Consider the following 16,134-nt stretch of genomic DNA (forward strand, 5'->3'; position numbering starts at 1 on the left):
TGCAATCTGGCGGTCTGTAACACGCCTTGGTGCTCTTTCGATATCAGATGGTTTAAGGTTCAAGTCTGGCCTGGTGTCATTGATGTATTTAATTAAGTCATCTTGTTCTGCATCTTCCATGGGCCCCTTAAGTGTATGTTCTGCCGTTTCTCTTGATTTCCCAAGATTTCAATCTTGTTTTGGAGAGAATGATTTGCCTGCTCTAGTTTCTGTATTCTATCTTCATGTAAAGTCCCCTGTTGAAGAGCTGCATTTGCTATCTCTTCTCTATCATGTGGTATGTGCTGATAATTTTGCATCTAGGGCCCAGTCTTTGTGGAGATCTCTTACTAGGTTCTCTCGAAGCTTTTCTAAAGGTTCAGGGAAAGGTAGATCCAAAGCTGGAATTTTGTCTCCTCTCCCTCCTTTGCTCCCTCTGTTTGATCCACGTGTCATGGCAGTTTCACTCAGTGAGTGTGATTCTTCTGGTAGGATTTTGTGTTCTTTAGCCAGGGGGTAAAATCTTGAAATTGATTGATCCGGGAAGCGTTTTGTTCCTTGCATCAGGTATGCTGCTGTGAGATGCAATGTCCGATTAATTAACCCTCAATTGTGAGAGATTTGTTGAAATCCAGCCCTGCTCTTTCTTTAAGCAGTTGCCATGTTGGCTGGGTAACCACGCCCCTTCTTTTTTACCATGTTTTGGGGCTTTCCTCAGCCCCAGAGGGCATTTTGAGTGGGTCATTCTGAGGCCAAAAACCCCCAAAACAAAACAGTAAGAAAAAGTTTGCAAAAATTTGTTTTGACACCCTCCATTATGGAGTCCAGGGGAGCTTCAAACATGCTGAAAATGCCCTCCACACACCCCAGAGTTTGTTTTGTAACATTCTGGAACATAAAGAAATTTTTGATCACTGGGGCCCATAAAAAAAGTCCTGCTGGTTGCACTTTGCCCATCACAATTTATGCCAGTGTTGAAAGTATTACAACTACAATGCTTTGGTCCTGAGGGGAGAATGATACTTACTTTAAAAAAAATTCCTTTGCAAAATAATTTTTGGAGACACCTGTATAATCTTTCAGTTCTAGTATTGTCTATATAGCAAGCCAACAAAAATGTAAAAAACCAGACATTTTTTAACAATCTAGAACAGAACATTCTGGAATAGTTATAAGTCAACACAACATTTATTCTGGGGAAAATATACATACTTCAGCCTCTGGTGGTCACCTACTACCCAAAAGGGCTCCAAACCTCTGGTTAAAATGCCAATAGGCTTCTTTTAGCTTGATACTATGAGCTGCACTTTCCCTTCATTTCTTCTTCATCAAAGTTCAGTTAAGAAGAAAATGCTTTTCCAGGAGTCAGCACTGACAGAACTATAATGAATGTCCAAGATATAAATGGGCTTGCCAACAAATAGAGTGGGGCAAATATTAGATCACAATGGATCTTAAGGAAGGGAAGGAGGGTAAACTTTACTGAACTATCAAGTTTTCCCCAGAGTAAGGCGCCACATGGAAGGAAGGAATTCTTGCTTTTCAACTCCAGATTTGTTTTACTTGTATGGCTTCTCAACACCTGTAAGGAGACAAAGACAGTAAATCTTCCAAATGTCCAAGGGGTTACAGTGTCCCAGAATAGCCTTTATCAGTATCTATAGAAACTGTTGGAAGTAGAATAAGTGAAACATTTCTACACGTGCATATAGGGAGTAGCTAGGATTTCCTAGTATGTCTCATTATGTCTAATGTATTGCTTCTTTGACCGTAGCCCAGAAACAAGCAAAGTCTGGGAGCCAATTTTTAGCATCCAGGATGTTCTGTGGGCCATACTATCCCTGAAACAAGTCTATACTCCGTGCCATGAGCACACACTCCATTGTTTCCAATGGGGTGTGAGCAAACTCAGATTTCCCCTTATGCATTCTTCCCAGTCCATACTAGAGTTGTCCCTTCAAATTCACTGGGGTTAGGGGTGAAGGGCCCCCATGAATATGGTAGAACCGCAAATAAAAAACACTATTCTTTTTACCTAAGAGAACACCTCTCTAGGAATCTCTTGGTCCTCCAGTCCAACTCTATGGTCAACATGTACCAGAGGTTGATCACAGAATCATGTTGGAAGACCTACAAATGCCTACAGAAGTGTTTTCTCAAGGAATTCTAGGTTCTTCAGCACAAGTCTATGGTCAACATCTAGCAGAGTTGCACTGGAGGACCTAGAGAGAACATATTAACAAAAAACAGAAATAATCAAATCCACAAAAGTAAAAGCTGCAAATATGGAGGGCTAATTGTATATTAGGAGTCACAAGCAGAGATACTTTGCCTAATAAGATTCTATGAAGAAACCAGCAGGGATTACGGACAATCTTTGCTCTCAAAGCTCTGACAGCTTGTCCCACAGAAGGATGACTTCCCCTCCACACAAGAGCCTCTTACCATCTCAGAAAGTCTTGCGTTTCTTCTGAACACAGGAGTGCCTCACCCAGCATCTGGAGCTGCTCCAGGACCTCTCGCTGCATCTCCACAGCAATGCGGTGAATGTGGTGGTTGGAACTATTGTACATGACTGCATTCTGGAACATCAGCATGAGATCCCGCTGGAACTGGATCATGTTCTGAATCTGACCTTTGGAGAGGCTCCTCTTTATGGAGGAGAGATCCACTGGCCTTTAGAAAGCAAGAAGAGAAAGCTAGTAGTTTTACAGCAGCTTTTCCAAGCTGAGGCATTTCACAATTATTTCCTCTATTCTGTTAGCCACGCCATCTAAGGATGATGGGTTAAAGTTAAAGCCAAGTTAAAGACTGATTTATTTTAACTTACAGAGAACCTAACTTTTACAGATTGCTCCCAAAAGCAATCAAAATGTGTGCTTCCCACTCTCGCCTCCAAATCAATGCCATTTCAATCCAAGAGCCAAGCCAACAGAACTGAGAATCAAGTCAACAAAAAAAGAAAGGAAACTAACAGAAAATGAATATACTGAGAACAGTCGTAGTAGGAGAAAATAAGTAGAAAGCACTGATCCATAAGGAGAATTCTAAAAAAGGACTGTGACTATAAGCACATGTATTTGGGAGATAGCTCCATGGAGGTCTGTGAAATTTACTTCTATGTAAACATACATATAGGATCAGTAGGGCACCAGGACCAAAGAGCCAGGGTACAGTGCAGACTAGCTGTTAGTGCTTGGTGTGAGAAGCTAATTTCATGGAGGGACAAAAAAGATCTTTGTAAGCATCCTGAAAAATCCAAGCTTCTGAAAAAGAAAAAAAAGAGTCTTTCTTTCCCAGAAGCTTGCTAGGGGATTGGCAGCCAATGGCACTGGGACCAGCACTAGTCCAAGGAAACTTATTAAGTAGCAGAACACAGAACACAGATAATCTGTTGTAAAATAAAAGAAAAAATTACAAATCCCCTGAGATTGTGCTCCACACCAGCTCTCCCACTTTCTTCCCAACTGACCTTTTTACTACATCTTTGTAACCAGGAGCCTGCTTCTCGGAAACAGCTTTCAAGAAAGGGCCACTGTACCTAGAAAAAGAAAGCCAAACAGGATCAAGAAAGCTAGTTAGGCTTTCCCATGTAATTTGCCCACTGAATGGATGCATCACAGGACTTCATGTGACATCCTTCCTACGTCTCAGGATACTAATAGCTACTAGGTGGTTAGCTAGCAGGGTTTAACAGGCCAATCAGATGGAGGAAATAATGCTAACAAATGGCTCTGACACTCAGTATAAACCATGGATATTTTTGCACCTTGTAATAGGTACCTCCAGAGAGACCAAGCTAGGATGTTAGTACACTGGATTGACTTTCAGCCCTAATCCCAATGTGATTCCTGAATCTCTGATGTTCCAGTCCTGGACCATCTGCATCTTTACTCACAGTACTGCCAGTTCTTTTTGGCTCTATCCAGCACAGTATGCTGCTCTGTTACTATCCCGCACTCTCTCACTCCTCCATTTCACCTCCACAATATGCAACTCTATTGTTTTCATGCAAGGTGCATTTGGCCTAAGAGTGCTGTCACAGAATTTAGAGACATGGCTGTGTTAGTCTGGAATACCACTATTCAAAGGGATCTTGTAGCACCTTTGAGACTGAGTGAAAGAAGTTGTAGCATAAGCTTTTGTAAACTTGAATTTGAGGAAGTAGACCAAGTCTATGAAAGCTTATGCTACAACTTAATTTGCTCAGATCCCTTTGCAGTCTTGTCACATTTAACTTTGCTTTACCATTTCCCATTATTCCAGGACTCACAGAGGCATGTTTCCTGAACATATATGTTTCCTCTTAAATTTGAAAGCTTAGTTCCGATCATCTCCTCCCTCCACCCCTCTCTTTCACACATGGGACTTTTTAGTAAATACTAATTTGTACAATTGTGTTTACCTATCTAAACATACCATGATCAATCAGATGCTCTTTGCTAAAAAGAAGGGGGCATGATCCAAGAGGGTATTGTGAAGAAACAAGGTATCAAAGTCATCAAACAATCTAGGAATTATTTTTGATAAAAGAAAATTTGGATATGATATAACTAAAGTTTCTGGGTGAATGACTGTATAGGTACATGTTCACCATTAAAAATGCTAAGAAAAAGATTCAGACAAAAAAAAAAGGAGCAGCCTGAAGTGGCAGCAAGGGGGACAGCTTCTCTCAGGGCCAGGCCAACTGTACAAAAAATTACATCTCTTCAATGAGGTGTGTGAGTGTGTGTGAGTAAAAGGCAAGGGAAATAATAGAAAATGGAACCACAAAGTATTGAATAGACCAGAGCTGCTGAAGCTATCTGATGCATGGGACCAGCCAGCCCCATCCCCAATCCCCCTGTTTGCCAGAGACTGCCACTATAATTGTGCCCATTGGCTACAATTGTTTCTTTCTTTTCTGGAAACTTGCTATGGACCAACAGCCAACAGCTTGCAGACTGGTCCATGAAGCTCCACTTTGGAGTAAACTGTATCAGCTCTTGGTATATTTATCAATACAAACTGCCCTGAAGACCCACCACTGAGGATGCACCCTTGGTTCTCTTCCCCTCCCCTCGCCATAGTAACACACCTGTGGCCAGCCACCATCTTCCAGATGGACAGCAGGGTTTTTTTGAAGAGCAAACGCTGTTGGAGTGAATCATCCTCACTTAGCTGCATCCTACACAATAAAAAACACAACATGAGCCATTAAGGGAAAGGAGTGTGGGTGGGATGGAAGTATTATGGTAAAAATGGCTAATGTATAAAATTCCAAAAAAATATAAAAGCTGGTCACCAAAAGAAAGACAGGCAGTGTCCCAAATTCAGGAGTTCTGGTGATTCAGGGCTAGTTGACCAAGGAGCTTTAGTTTGCTTTAAAAAAAGGCCTACCTTATTAACAAAATTGACCAGATCCAAAGCTATGATAGCTTTGGATCTGGTCAATAAAAAACAGAAATTCAAGGGGCATGAATGGCTTTTGCTATTTTATCAATGGAACTTTAGATAAGACAAGTCTTTAATTCCCAATTGAGAATCCTTAGGATAAAATGTTCCTCTGCTTTAGCTAAAAGCTGTATAGTCTGTCCTACTGAAACATTTGCTAAATCCTCTCCACACACACAGGTACAGACACATGAATACACTGAATTTATACCAGCTGCTTCTATTCAGTATTATGTACTTCTATGGTTTCATTCAAGGCTCCTTTCACATTACACAGTTATAGCAGTTTGCTACCACTTTAACTGCCATGGCCACATCATATGGCATCCTGGTGTGGGCTGGCACTGGGTTTAATAGGTTTGTGAAATATTCAAAATCTTCTGCTAGAGAACTCTAGTACTGCATAAAACTGTACATCCCAAGATTCCATAGAATGCAGCCATAGCATTTAAAATGGAATCAAATTGCTATAACTGTGTAGTATGAACCTCCTGATCTGTTGTTTCTTAACTGTTTCTTCTTGATTCAAGACACTAGCCTTGTGTTAGAACTAACATAGAGTAATGGATTTCAAGGAAGAAACCTAGGGATTTTTTTTATTATTATTATTATTATTTTTGCTGTCAGACTACTGGTCCATCTAGCTCGGTAGTTCCCAACCTTTTCTATACCTCACATGCCTAGGAAATGTTTGATTAACGTTCACACCCCCTACAAAAGTAATATCACATTTGAAGATGAAGAAGTCTAATTTCTAATTTTTAACCAGAAACTGAACCACATAAAATACTGCAGAGGAGCAAACTGAACTTTAAAAAATAAGCTTTTAATTCAGTGCATAAAATGCAAATCTAAATTGAACAATTAGATACTAATTTATTCAGAAAAAAATGTAAGAAGTAAAATCAATCCCAATTGTGAACATAACTTTCAATTACTTTTTTGCTCTTAGTTTTCATGGTTTTGTCAAAACATAGAACTTTTTTTCCTGACTGCAATCTGTAAGCCAGCCTGTGAATTCAGGTGATTCCTATATTTCATAACAAAAGAGAAGAAGTTTATCACACAGGATGAATCCCATGCAGAAACTATATTTAAACTGAAAACGACCTGCATTTTTTCAGATGACGTTTGGGATTAACCAGAACAGAAAGTAGAAAAAACTCGCATTTGTGGGATGTTTTTCAGATGACGTTTGCGTGAAAGACAAATAACGTGAAAATAACCTGAATGCAAAGTTGTCAAAACCAGCTCCTTTTTATTTTTGCAAAATTCTGAAAGTACAAAAGAGCTTTCTGTTTGGATTATTTTCGCATTATTTCTCTTTCACGCCCATGTATCTGACAAACAACACCCAGATTTTAAAATCCCATTTCTGCATGGGATTTTACCAATTCGCCCTCCGTCTGATAAACTCCGATTCACATAGGTATCTTTGCACCCCCTGACATTCCATCTCGCACCTCCTGGGGTTACAGGCACCCCAGGCTGGGAACACCTGATCTAGCTCAGTCCTTCTCTATTGATTGTCAGTGGCTTTCCACAGGCTAAGACTGGAGTTATACCCTGCTTTATCTGGAGATAACCGTGACTTAATCTGAAGCCATCTAGTTGCAAAGTATAAGCAAAAACGCATGGAAAGTCAGTTGCTTGACTTATGCATGCTTCCTGTACCTCTTATGTACTTATAACTTTACATAAATATTTCTGGAAGCCATCCAGACTCTAGAAAGCCCTACTTGCCCTTCATGGCAATATCCTTTTATGGCCAACACCTAATATAAACTGCCTTGGACCTCTCTAGTGTGAGCTTTTGGAAGCAGTCTTCGAGTCACTTATCTGGGAATGAGTCTCATTGATCTCAAATGGGTTTGCGTCAGGAGAGGCATCTATAGGGGGATTCAACTGCTATCTATACACAAAACCATAGGCTTGAAGTGTAAATGTACCAGCATTACTCACAAAGGCAAGGAGGCTGTACTTGTGGAAGGAGAGCTCATCAGGGGGGTTCCCCAAGGACTGGAGTCATCGTTGCTGTAATTTAAGTGGAAGTCACTGTCCTTCCAGTCCTCAAGTTGCTCTTCACTGTTTTCCACAGTTGCTTCCTCCTGGTAATCAGAGAACATGGATGAGCTTACTTGACAAAGCAGCAATGGGAAGCCCTAATCCAGACCCAGATTCACCTATGAGGAAAGATGGAGCAAGAATTCTGAAATAAATGCTTCATTTCTCCACTCTTTATATACAGTTTACTTCCTTACATGGAGAAATTAGACAGAGAAACAGGATTTGCCCTGACCATCCCTGGCCTAGCAATCCACATAGTCATAATACTAGTCTTCCAAGCAGTTATTTGGCTTACCTTTACAGTTGGTGGAATTTCTTCCTTCAGTGGTCTCCAGTTACAGGAAGTCTGAGTCATATTCTCTGAATAAGAGTGCTCATCTTCCATTTCTTCTACACCTTCTTCCAGGATATGTAGTACCTTCTTTCCTAAATTCTCATCAAACTTGCTATTCTGAATCTGAGAGTTTTCTGGCTGCTCATAGAAGTCCTTATGTTCTTCCATTCTGCCTGCTTGCCAGCTGATAAGTGGAAGACTGTTTGAGACTTGAAATGGGCAATTTCCCTTTCTCTGGGGAGCTATATTTTCTCTGAATTGTTTTTTAAATATCTGGGACTGACTTTCTTCCTCCACTTCTTCCTCTGTATGGACTAGAGATTTATTTGAGTCTTCTTTCTGAATCAGGGCTCCATTTCCATTCTCCTCCCCAGTAGCACCAAGAGCTTGAGGACCTTGTACCAGATTTGTGTCACCAATGCACAGTGGCTCCATCAAATGTGTCACCTGGAACAGAAGATGACAGGTTAACAGTTCTGGACTGTTCCAGAACCAGTGACTGGTTAGATGCATATGGCTCTTTTATCCATATTCTTTTCTCCAATGGGTACACTTTGTATAAGTACTAGGATAACAGACACAGTGCTAATGTAGGACTTCATTCCAACACTATCAGATCTACATCAGATTTAGAATTAGATATGGGCAAAAAGACTCAACCTTACAATTTAAACAGATTAAATGCATAAAAGGCCATTGTGTGGATGCAATGGCAATCCAGGGCATTTATCCTGACCGTGAAAATGTAAGTGTAGGAACGCGGGCTTGAACCAAAGGCCCCTCCAGCTGAGATTTCTGAACCCACAAAGGCCAACTAAATGCTTATGGGATATACACAGCAGGACCTGAGTATGATATAGTACTTGCCTGATTGTGATTCAAATAAGTAGTCTGAAGATTACCTCTGATAGTGAAGCTAATACAACCACTGTGACTAGTATCTATAAGTAGCTTTATCCTCTTTATTTTCACCTCTGCCTCCAGATGTTTCTACTCACCGAAAACAGAAATTGCCTGCTTTGGGAGGCTGTCACGCCAATGGCAGATCCTTCCAGCTGAATAGATCCCTTTTTAGCAGATTGTTCAAGCTGACTAGGGGGTCAAGCAGACAAGCAGGAAAGACTGTCCCAAAGCTGTTTCTTCTGAGAGTGGGCTGAGACCCACTGACTGCACTGATCACTCCCAAAGTGGCCCGCATAAACACACCACAGCCTCAAGTTGTGCTGCTGAGTTTGTTTGTTTTACACCTCCCCCCCCCCCCCATCATCTATGCATATTGTCACAGGAACACACCACTGGCAACTGCCTCCTGCCTAGATGCAATCCCATTGGATGGTCGCCCCCTTTAATTGTGCCCTTCCACTGGGCATCAGAGCAGAGGTATGTCCTGTAAAACACTGGCAATGCACAATCTGGCTTCCCCTACATGCCCCCTTCACTCTATACCCAGTCTTGGACTTTCTGGTTTGTGTATGTTATACCATTGGAGGTGTCAGATTTTCCCTTTTTGCACTGCTGCCCCGATCGCTGGCTCCGTCCTTTTTGAATGTGCACCTGCACCAGTGCATTTAAATGCCACGGAGTGCTCCTTTGAGGCTGGTCTTGCATCGAGGCATTTATATGCAGGGTTGAAGGTGTGCACTCTTCCAGAAGGAGCCGTTTCTTTCACCTTTTTTTAGTCTGGCTTTTCCACCCATAGAGCAGCCACGGCGCACTTTTTGGCTGCTTCAGGGCTGTGTGTCATCTAATAATAATAATAATAATAATAATAATAATAATTTTTATTTCTATCTTCCCGCCTCTTCCAATGGATCGAGGCGGGATCACAGCAGAGTTAAAATTACACTTACAATATTGCAGCATTAGTTACTGCACAATTAAAACCACAGCTAAAAATATAAAAACATAAGAACATAAAAGCATAGAAACATAAAACCATAAAACATCAATCAATCATGGGGTGAGCTGCTCTCGTTCCATACTAGTGGTCTTCATAGGAGGACAGGAGGGTATGCGCAGCGAAAGAGCTCTGTCTTTAACGCCTTCTTGAAAGTTTCCAAGGATGTGACAAGGCGGGTCTCCTCTGGGAGTCCATTCCATAGTTTAGGGGCAGCTATACTGAATGCCTTTTGGGAAGTAGAAACATGTTTGGATGCTGGTATCTCCAACAGGTTCTTCCCACTTGTTCTAAGAGTGCGGGACGGATTGTATAGGGAGATGCGTTCCTGTAAGTAATCCGGACCCAAGCCATGTAGGGCTTTAAAGGTAATAACCAACACCTTGTATTGTGCCCGGAAGCTAATTGGGAGCCAGTGTAGATCTTTCAAGATAGGTGTTATATGGTCAAGTCTCGAAGAACTAGCGACCAACCTGGCTGCCGCATTTTGCACTAATTGAAGCTTCCGAACTTGATACAAGGGTAGCCTCATGTAGAGCACATTACAGAAATCGAGACAAGAGATTACCAGAGCATGTACTACAGCTTCAAGGTCCTTTCGGTTGAGGTAGGGTCGCACTTGGCGTATCAACCGAAGTTGGTACCAAGCACTTCTGGCCGTCGCATCCACTTGAGATGACAAACGTAGAGACGGATCCAGAAGTACTCCCAAACTGCGAACTTCATCCTTCAGGGGAAGTGTGACCCCCATCAAGGAGTGGTGGACAAATTTCCCTCCCCGGACCTAAGGAACCTATGGCAAGTACTTCCGTTTTCTCTGGATTCATCCTGAGTTTGTTTTTCCTCATCCAGCCCATTACTGTCTCAAGGCAGTGATTCAGAGGGGAGAAGTCATCCTTAGTCACTGTAGCAGTCAGAAACATTGAGAAACATATTTGGGTGTCATCAGTGCACTGATAACCCTGCGCTCCATGTCTCCGGATGATCTCTCCCAGCGGTTTCATGTAAATGTTAAATAGCATGGAGGACAGAATGGCACCTTGAGGGATGCCAGATGTAAGCTCTTTCCTAAAAGAGCAACTGTCCCCCAGCCTCACCATCTGCAACCTGCCTGGGAGGTAGGATCGCAGTGCCCCCTATGCCCAACTCCCTCAGGCGTTCCAGAAGGATACCATGGTTGATGGTATCGAAAGCCGCTGAGATGCCCAAGAGCACTAACAAGGTCACACTTTCCCTGTCTGTGCCCAGATGGAGGTCATCAATTAAGGTGACCATGGTTGTCTCCACTCCATATCCTGCCCTGACGCCAGTTTGAAATGGGTCCAGATAATCGGTTTCACCCAAGACAGCCGGGAGTTGGAAGGCGACTGCTCTCTCGATCACCTTGCCCAAGAATGGTAATAGGGAGACCGGTCTATAATTGTTTCTCTCTAGGGGATCTAGGGAGGGCTTTTTAAAAAGCGGTTTGACCACTGCCAATTTTAACTGCGATGGAAATTTGCCTTCCCTAAAGGATGCATTGATTATAGATTGTAATAGTGTAGTCATAGCATTCCCTCCCTGGACGGTCAACCACGATGGGCAAGGATCGAGAGCGCACGTCGTCCTCCTTACGCTTCTAAGGAGCTTGTCCACTTCATCGGTACTTACAAACTCAAGGTGATCCAGTCTAACATGGCCTACGCAGTCTCTGGACACCTCTCTTACTGTTTATGTGGAAATGCTGGCATCAAGATCAGCCCTAAATGCCATACCCCCAAAGTGGCCTGAAACCACTTATTTTGGCCTGACTGTTTGAGGCCTAGGTCAACCAGCTGCATCCATATTACCTCACTGTCACTTCCCCTCATCAGTTACACCCACTATTAGCCATACCTCTGATAGGAACCGCAAGATAGCTTCCTGCTTGTACGTTCTCTCCTCTTCTTGCTCCTTGGCACTGGCTTTTTCACATGCTTCAGAATCATCCATTTCTGATTCTTCTTGGCTGTTGCTTTCCTCTGAGTCCTCCTGAGTAGTTTCTCCAGTTTCTCTCCAACTCCCCAATTCCAGTTCAAGATCCAGACTAGAGTCCAGAGAACCGCAAAAGGACTGGCAATTGCTGCTTTCTTCTGAATCAGTGAAGAATTCTTCTTTGGACTCTAGCCAAGTCCACACATGACCCATCTAAGAAGGTACACATGAGATGGAAAGAACATTTGTCACCCACTTACAAGCCAGCTTCTCTAGCTTAAACTCATACCATAGATGTTAGAAATGGCACTATGGGAGAGTCAGGAATCCAGAGCCTGAAATACAGGATCTCCTCTCACGACACTCTCAACCACAACTTGGAAATAGAAGTTTTTAGATTACAACTGGGAGATTCTTGTAGCGGTAGTGCAAATTAGTAAATTTTCTTAGCTCTGCATTTCAGATGTATCTCATGTAATTTTTAAAATGTACTTTCCTAATCTCTGATTTAGCCAGCATTGTATAACAGTTTGAGTATTTGACTAGGATCCTGGAAAATCAGGTTTCAAATCTGCACTTAGTCATGGAAAGTCACTGAGAAACCTCAGGCAAGTTACATTCTCACAGGCTTAAGAGGAAGGCAGATAAACCTCTGCTGAAGAAAATCTTGCCAAGAAAACTCTAAAATAGAGGGGCGAAAGATGGCCCCTTTGCAGCAGATTCCTGGTGGCTTGGGGGCATGTCGTTTAAACAACACACACCCCCAAGCTGGCAGGTGGGCAGCTTTGCAGCACTCTGGTGGCACAACATTTATATGCTGCATGCTGCAGGACCAACGCAAAGCCGTGGCGACGGTGGAAAAGCCAGTAATGAGGGCTGCTAGTAGTGGAGAATGCATACAATGTAATCCAGAGGTCAAATTTGTAGATGTATAGACGAATGGAATTAAAAGGCCATTGCTAGCTAACTAGAATTATATTGCAACAAACGTTATATTTAAAAAAACTTTTAAAAGCTACCATATTACCACACTCAAATGTGCCCATCATGAAATTTTTTATCTTTATCCTAGGTTCACAGGAGCGGTAAAGAAACAGGATCATAATGCAGCTGAAATAATTTATCCAAAGTATAAGTATACTAAGATCACTTAACTAGGTCAACTCTTAATCTACTATCATGAAAAATTTTCCAAGAAAAAATAAACCTTAGCATTTTTGCTCATAAAAATCAAGGATCTCTAGCAATATTACAGAAGCCCCCTCCATTTTATTCATTCTGATGTTAATTCTAATATGATTATTTTAAAGAGTAATGTGACATATATAATTTGAGTTGTTTGAAATGCATGCCAGTGACAAGGATGGTGTGGCAGATGTGGGTGGGAGGCAAAACATTTAAAAGGATGTACCTACAGCATTTCCATTCAACAAGCTAAGAAAGGCAAGGCAAGGCCAAAGTACTGAAGAAAATTCAACCAGCTGGAAAACTACAAGTTCGTGGCAGGTTCCTAGCTTCCATGGATGTTTGAAATTCTGAAAAAGTTCATTTTTGGTTAAAATAAAAAGGCACAGAGATCCCCCACACACCCTTTTTCAAAGTAGCTTTCACAGAAGCTTAAAATAATGTTATTCATCCTTTATAAAATGTAATAGCAGTTAACGTTGTGAGGACTGTGCTTTTAGGGGCTAAAAAACTAGGTGGGTTCAGGCCACATGTAGTATGCACATCACCCACCTCAATCTAAATCCAGTCTTACCTTAGGTCTGATTTGAAAACCAGTGTTGGCTACCCTACTGGATAACCTTTATGGGGAGATTCAGAGAGAGTAAGACCCTGCTGACTCTTCTTGGTTTCAGCAGCTTTTGAAACCATCAACCAAAGTATTCTGCTGCTTGGTGAGTTGAATGTCAGGGGCATGGTGGTTGTCCTATCTGTAATTTTTATATTGAAGTCAGGGGTAGGAGAGGTGAAGAAGCGTCATCAGAATGCTGATTGATTCAGGTTCCAGACCACTGTCTCATTTCAGTGGTGCATTACATCAGAGCCATTAAAACTGAATACTGAGAAGAGACTCTGTAGACAGATTATTCCCATATTTAAGAATCAGGGAGTTCCCTGTTATGAAGTGGGAGGTATTGTTAGAATACCAGACATACCTCATGTTGTATTTGGGATCTCCATATGTTCTTAAGAGATTATGATGACCTTTGGAACCCCAGGAGACTTTCCCATGTGAAGGACCCAGGTAATACCAAGATAAAAACTAAATGGATTTGCTGATTATTCTGTTCTCCTCCTCTAGGCTCTCTGCATATCCTCTCACACTAGAAACAAAGTAAGCCAACCTACCCCTGCCATATATCATGGGGTTGTCCTAAATCCAATCAATATTTTTGTTACTCTGAAGTTAAAGACATCAGTCTTTCCGGAATCCCATTATCAATTCCCTGGAAGAGTATCAGGTCTTTGTTACATTACAAGATAGCAGTTAGCACCCTTCAAGGCTACGATCTCAGGCATATATATAAGTCCCAAATCTAGCCTCCTTGCACAGTTGGCTACTTGTCTGTGCACACAGCTGTACACGGTGTGCACAGAAAGCTTCTTCCACTCACTGTGTTCCCCTCAGACACTGTCGGAGCCACAGGCGGGATACAGACTGCCCAAAAAGGGCGGTTTGCCATCGCCTCCTTTTCCACTGGCGGGAAGCTGCAGTGGATAAACTGTGCGGGTTCCCGCCGGCGGAACCCCCCCCACAAAAGACGGGTTCTTTTTCCGTCGCGCTTGCGATGCCCGAGTGTGCAATTGGCACACTCGTGACGTCACAAGTGCACCATGACGTGCGGACGCTAAGCGTCTGTTGTGTCAAAATTGCGGTGCCCATGTGTACAGGGCACCACCATTTTGACATATGGCATACGTACTAGGGTTAGGGAGCGTCTGCATGGTGTGCACTCCCTAACCTTAGTACTGCCACCACCACGCCACATTTTGCCCATCTGTAACGAGCCACACTCAACTTTCCATGGTCTCCTCTTCAGGATGTGTAAATATCAATCCTCACAACCCTAAGCCTCTGCTATCCTGGTTCCATAACTCTATTTCAGTTACATTTGAATGGTGTGTATTTGAATTACTATTCTGTATTTGATTGCATTCTTGCATATTTCTAAATAAAAATCTTCTTTATTCACCAAATGTGGAATATTCTGCAATTAGTACTGGTAGAAATAGGTGGAAACAATCCTCAACATTACCCAACCTCTCACAAGCTTCTGTGAATTAAACAATGCCTCCAATATTCAAAGAGAAACTTATACAGTTGGTGGGGAACGCTCAAGTCCCCCCACTTTTGGGGTAACAACAGTTATAGGGAATGTGGGCAGCACCCTGCACCCCTGTCTCATGAGCTGATGCACCATAGAATCATAGAGTTGAAAGAGACCACAAGGGCCATCCAGTCCAACCCCCTGCCATCCAGGAAATCCAAATCAAAGCATCCCCGACAGATAGCCATCCAGCCTCTGTTTAAAGACCTCTAAGGAAGGAGACTCCACTACACTCCGAGGAAGTTTGTTCCACCAGGTCTAGGCAGTATCAGATATAGGGAAATCTATTGAGACTCCCGTAGGCTTTGTGTGTGTGAATGCATGATTGTGAATCTATACATGATTCTGAACCCTTTTGGGGGATAACAATATTTAGTATGGAGTTACTTAGGGCCTGGACATCTAGTGGGGTGCTATCTCCCTTACGCAACTGTGTGGATATTAACATCCAGTGGGAATGTCCTCTTAACAGTGCCACACTTATCAGGAATTTGATTATGCAAAAGGATCTTGTAGCACTTTGAGCTGGTAGCATGAGCTTTATTAGACTTGAGTGAGGAAGTAGACTCAAGTCTAATGCTACAAGATCCTGTTGCATTTATGTTTTATTGTTTTACTGACCTTGTGCCTTATTTTATTTTACTCTGATTACTTTACATAGGATAATATGTGATAAAGAAAAACAGACAGTGCTAAATCTAATAATTCACAAACTTCATCATGTTTTTAAGTATGATATCAATATAGTGTAGTAGGGCTTCTGTTAATAAGGTTAATGCTTTTTGTCATCTCATGCCATGTGCATAGAAAGCGTAAAGAGTTAAAATCATAAATATAAAAGATACTATCTGTATATAAAAGGGAAAAATTAAAAAGGCAAGACTGACATTTATGTTTGATTTTACTCAGCCAAACCAAAATACAATAAGAGCTAATAATGCAGCCAGCCTTCACAGCTGAGAGTGTATAGTAAAGTACAGCATGGCTCACGCCTGTAAAATAAAAATATTGGCAGTATTTACCATTGAAAGAAAAGAAATACCATATAAAAACATTACTCAAAACTTTTACTCTCGGGAACCCCCTTTGCATTTTCATGTGGACGTCACCCTGCCCCACTTGACGGTATATAAATAAAA

At 42.0% G+C, this 16,134-nt stretch overlaps 1 protein-coding gene across 4 annotated transcripts in view; it reads right to left on the reverse strand.

The window, feature by feature from the left end:
• Positions 1-1,160: 1,160 nt before the first annotated feature.
• The window catches only part of LOC149321676 (bromodomain-containing protein 8-like), a 49,827-nt gene continuing 34,853 nt past the window's right edge, over positions 1,161-16,134 (reverse strand). For all 4 annotated transcript variants that reach the window (XM_089526815.1, XM_089526832.1, XM_089526824.1 and 1 more), the window contains 7 exons: positions 11,586-11,876; positions 7,775-8,260; positions 7,375-7,520; positions 5,057-5,146; positions 3,452-3,520; positions 2,425-2,655; positions 1,161-1,561 (listed from right to left, as the gene is read on the reverse strand). In XM_089526815.1, the coding sequence (XP_089382941.1) occupies positions 1,555-1,561; positions 2,425-2,655; positions 3,452-3,520; positions 5,057-5,146; positions 7,375-7,520; positions 7,775-8,260; positions 11,586-11,876 (1,320 nt within the window). In that variant the 3' untranslated portion in view covers positions 1,161-1,554. The remainder of the gene's footprint in view (positions 1,562-2,424; positions 2,656-3,451; positions 3,521-5,056; positions 5,147-7,374; positions 7,521-7,774; positions 8,261-11,585; positions 11,877-16,134) is intronic.

Source organism: Sceloporus occidentalis, unplaced genomic scaffold, assembly GCF_023333645.1.
Source record: "Sceloporus occidentalis isolate IW3139 unplaced genomic scaffold, rSceOcc1.0.p SCAF_1, whole genome shotgun sequence".
In the NCBI taxonomy this organism is placed as follows: Eukaryota; Metazoa; Chordata; class Lepidosauria; order Squamata; family Phrynosomatidae; genus Sceloporus; species Sceloporus occidentalis.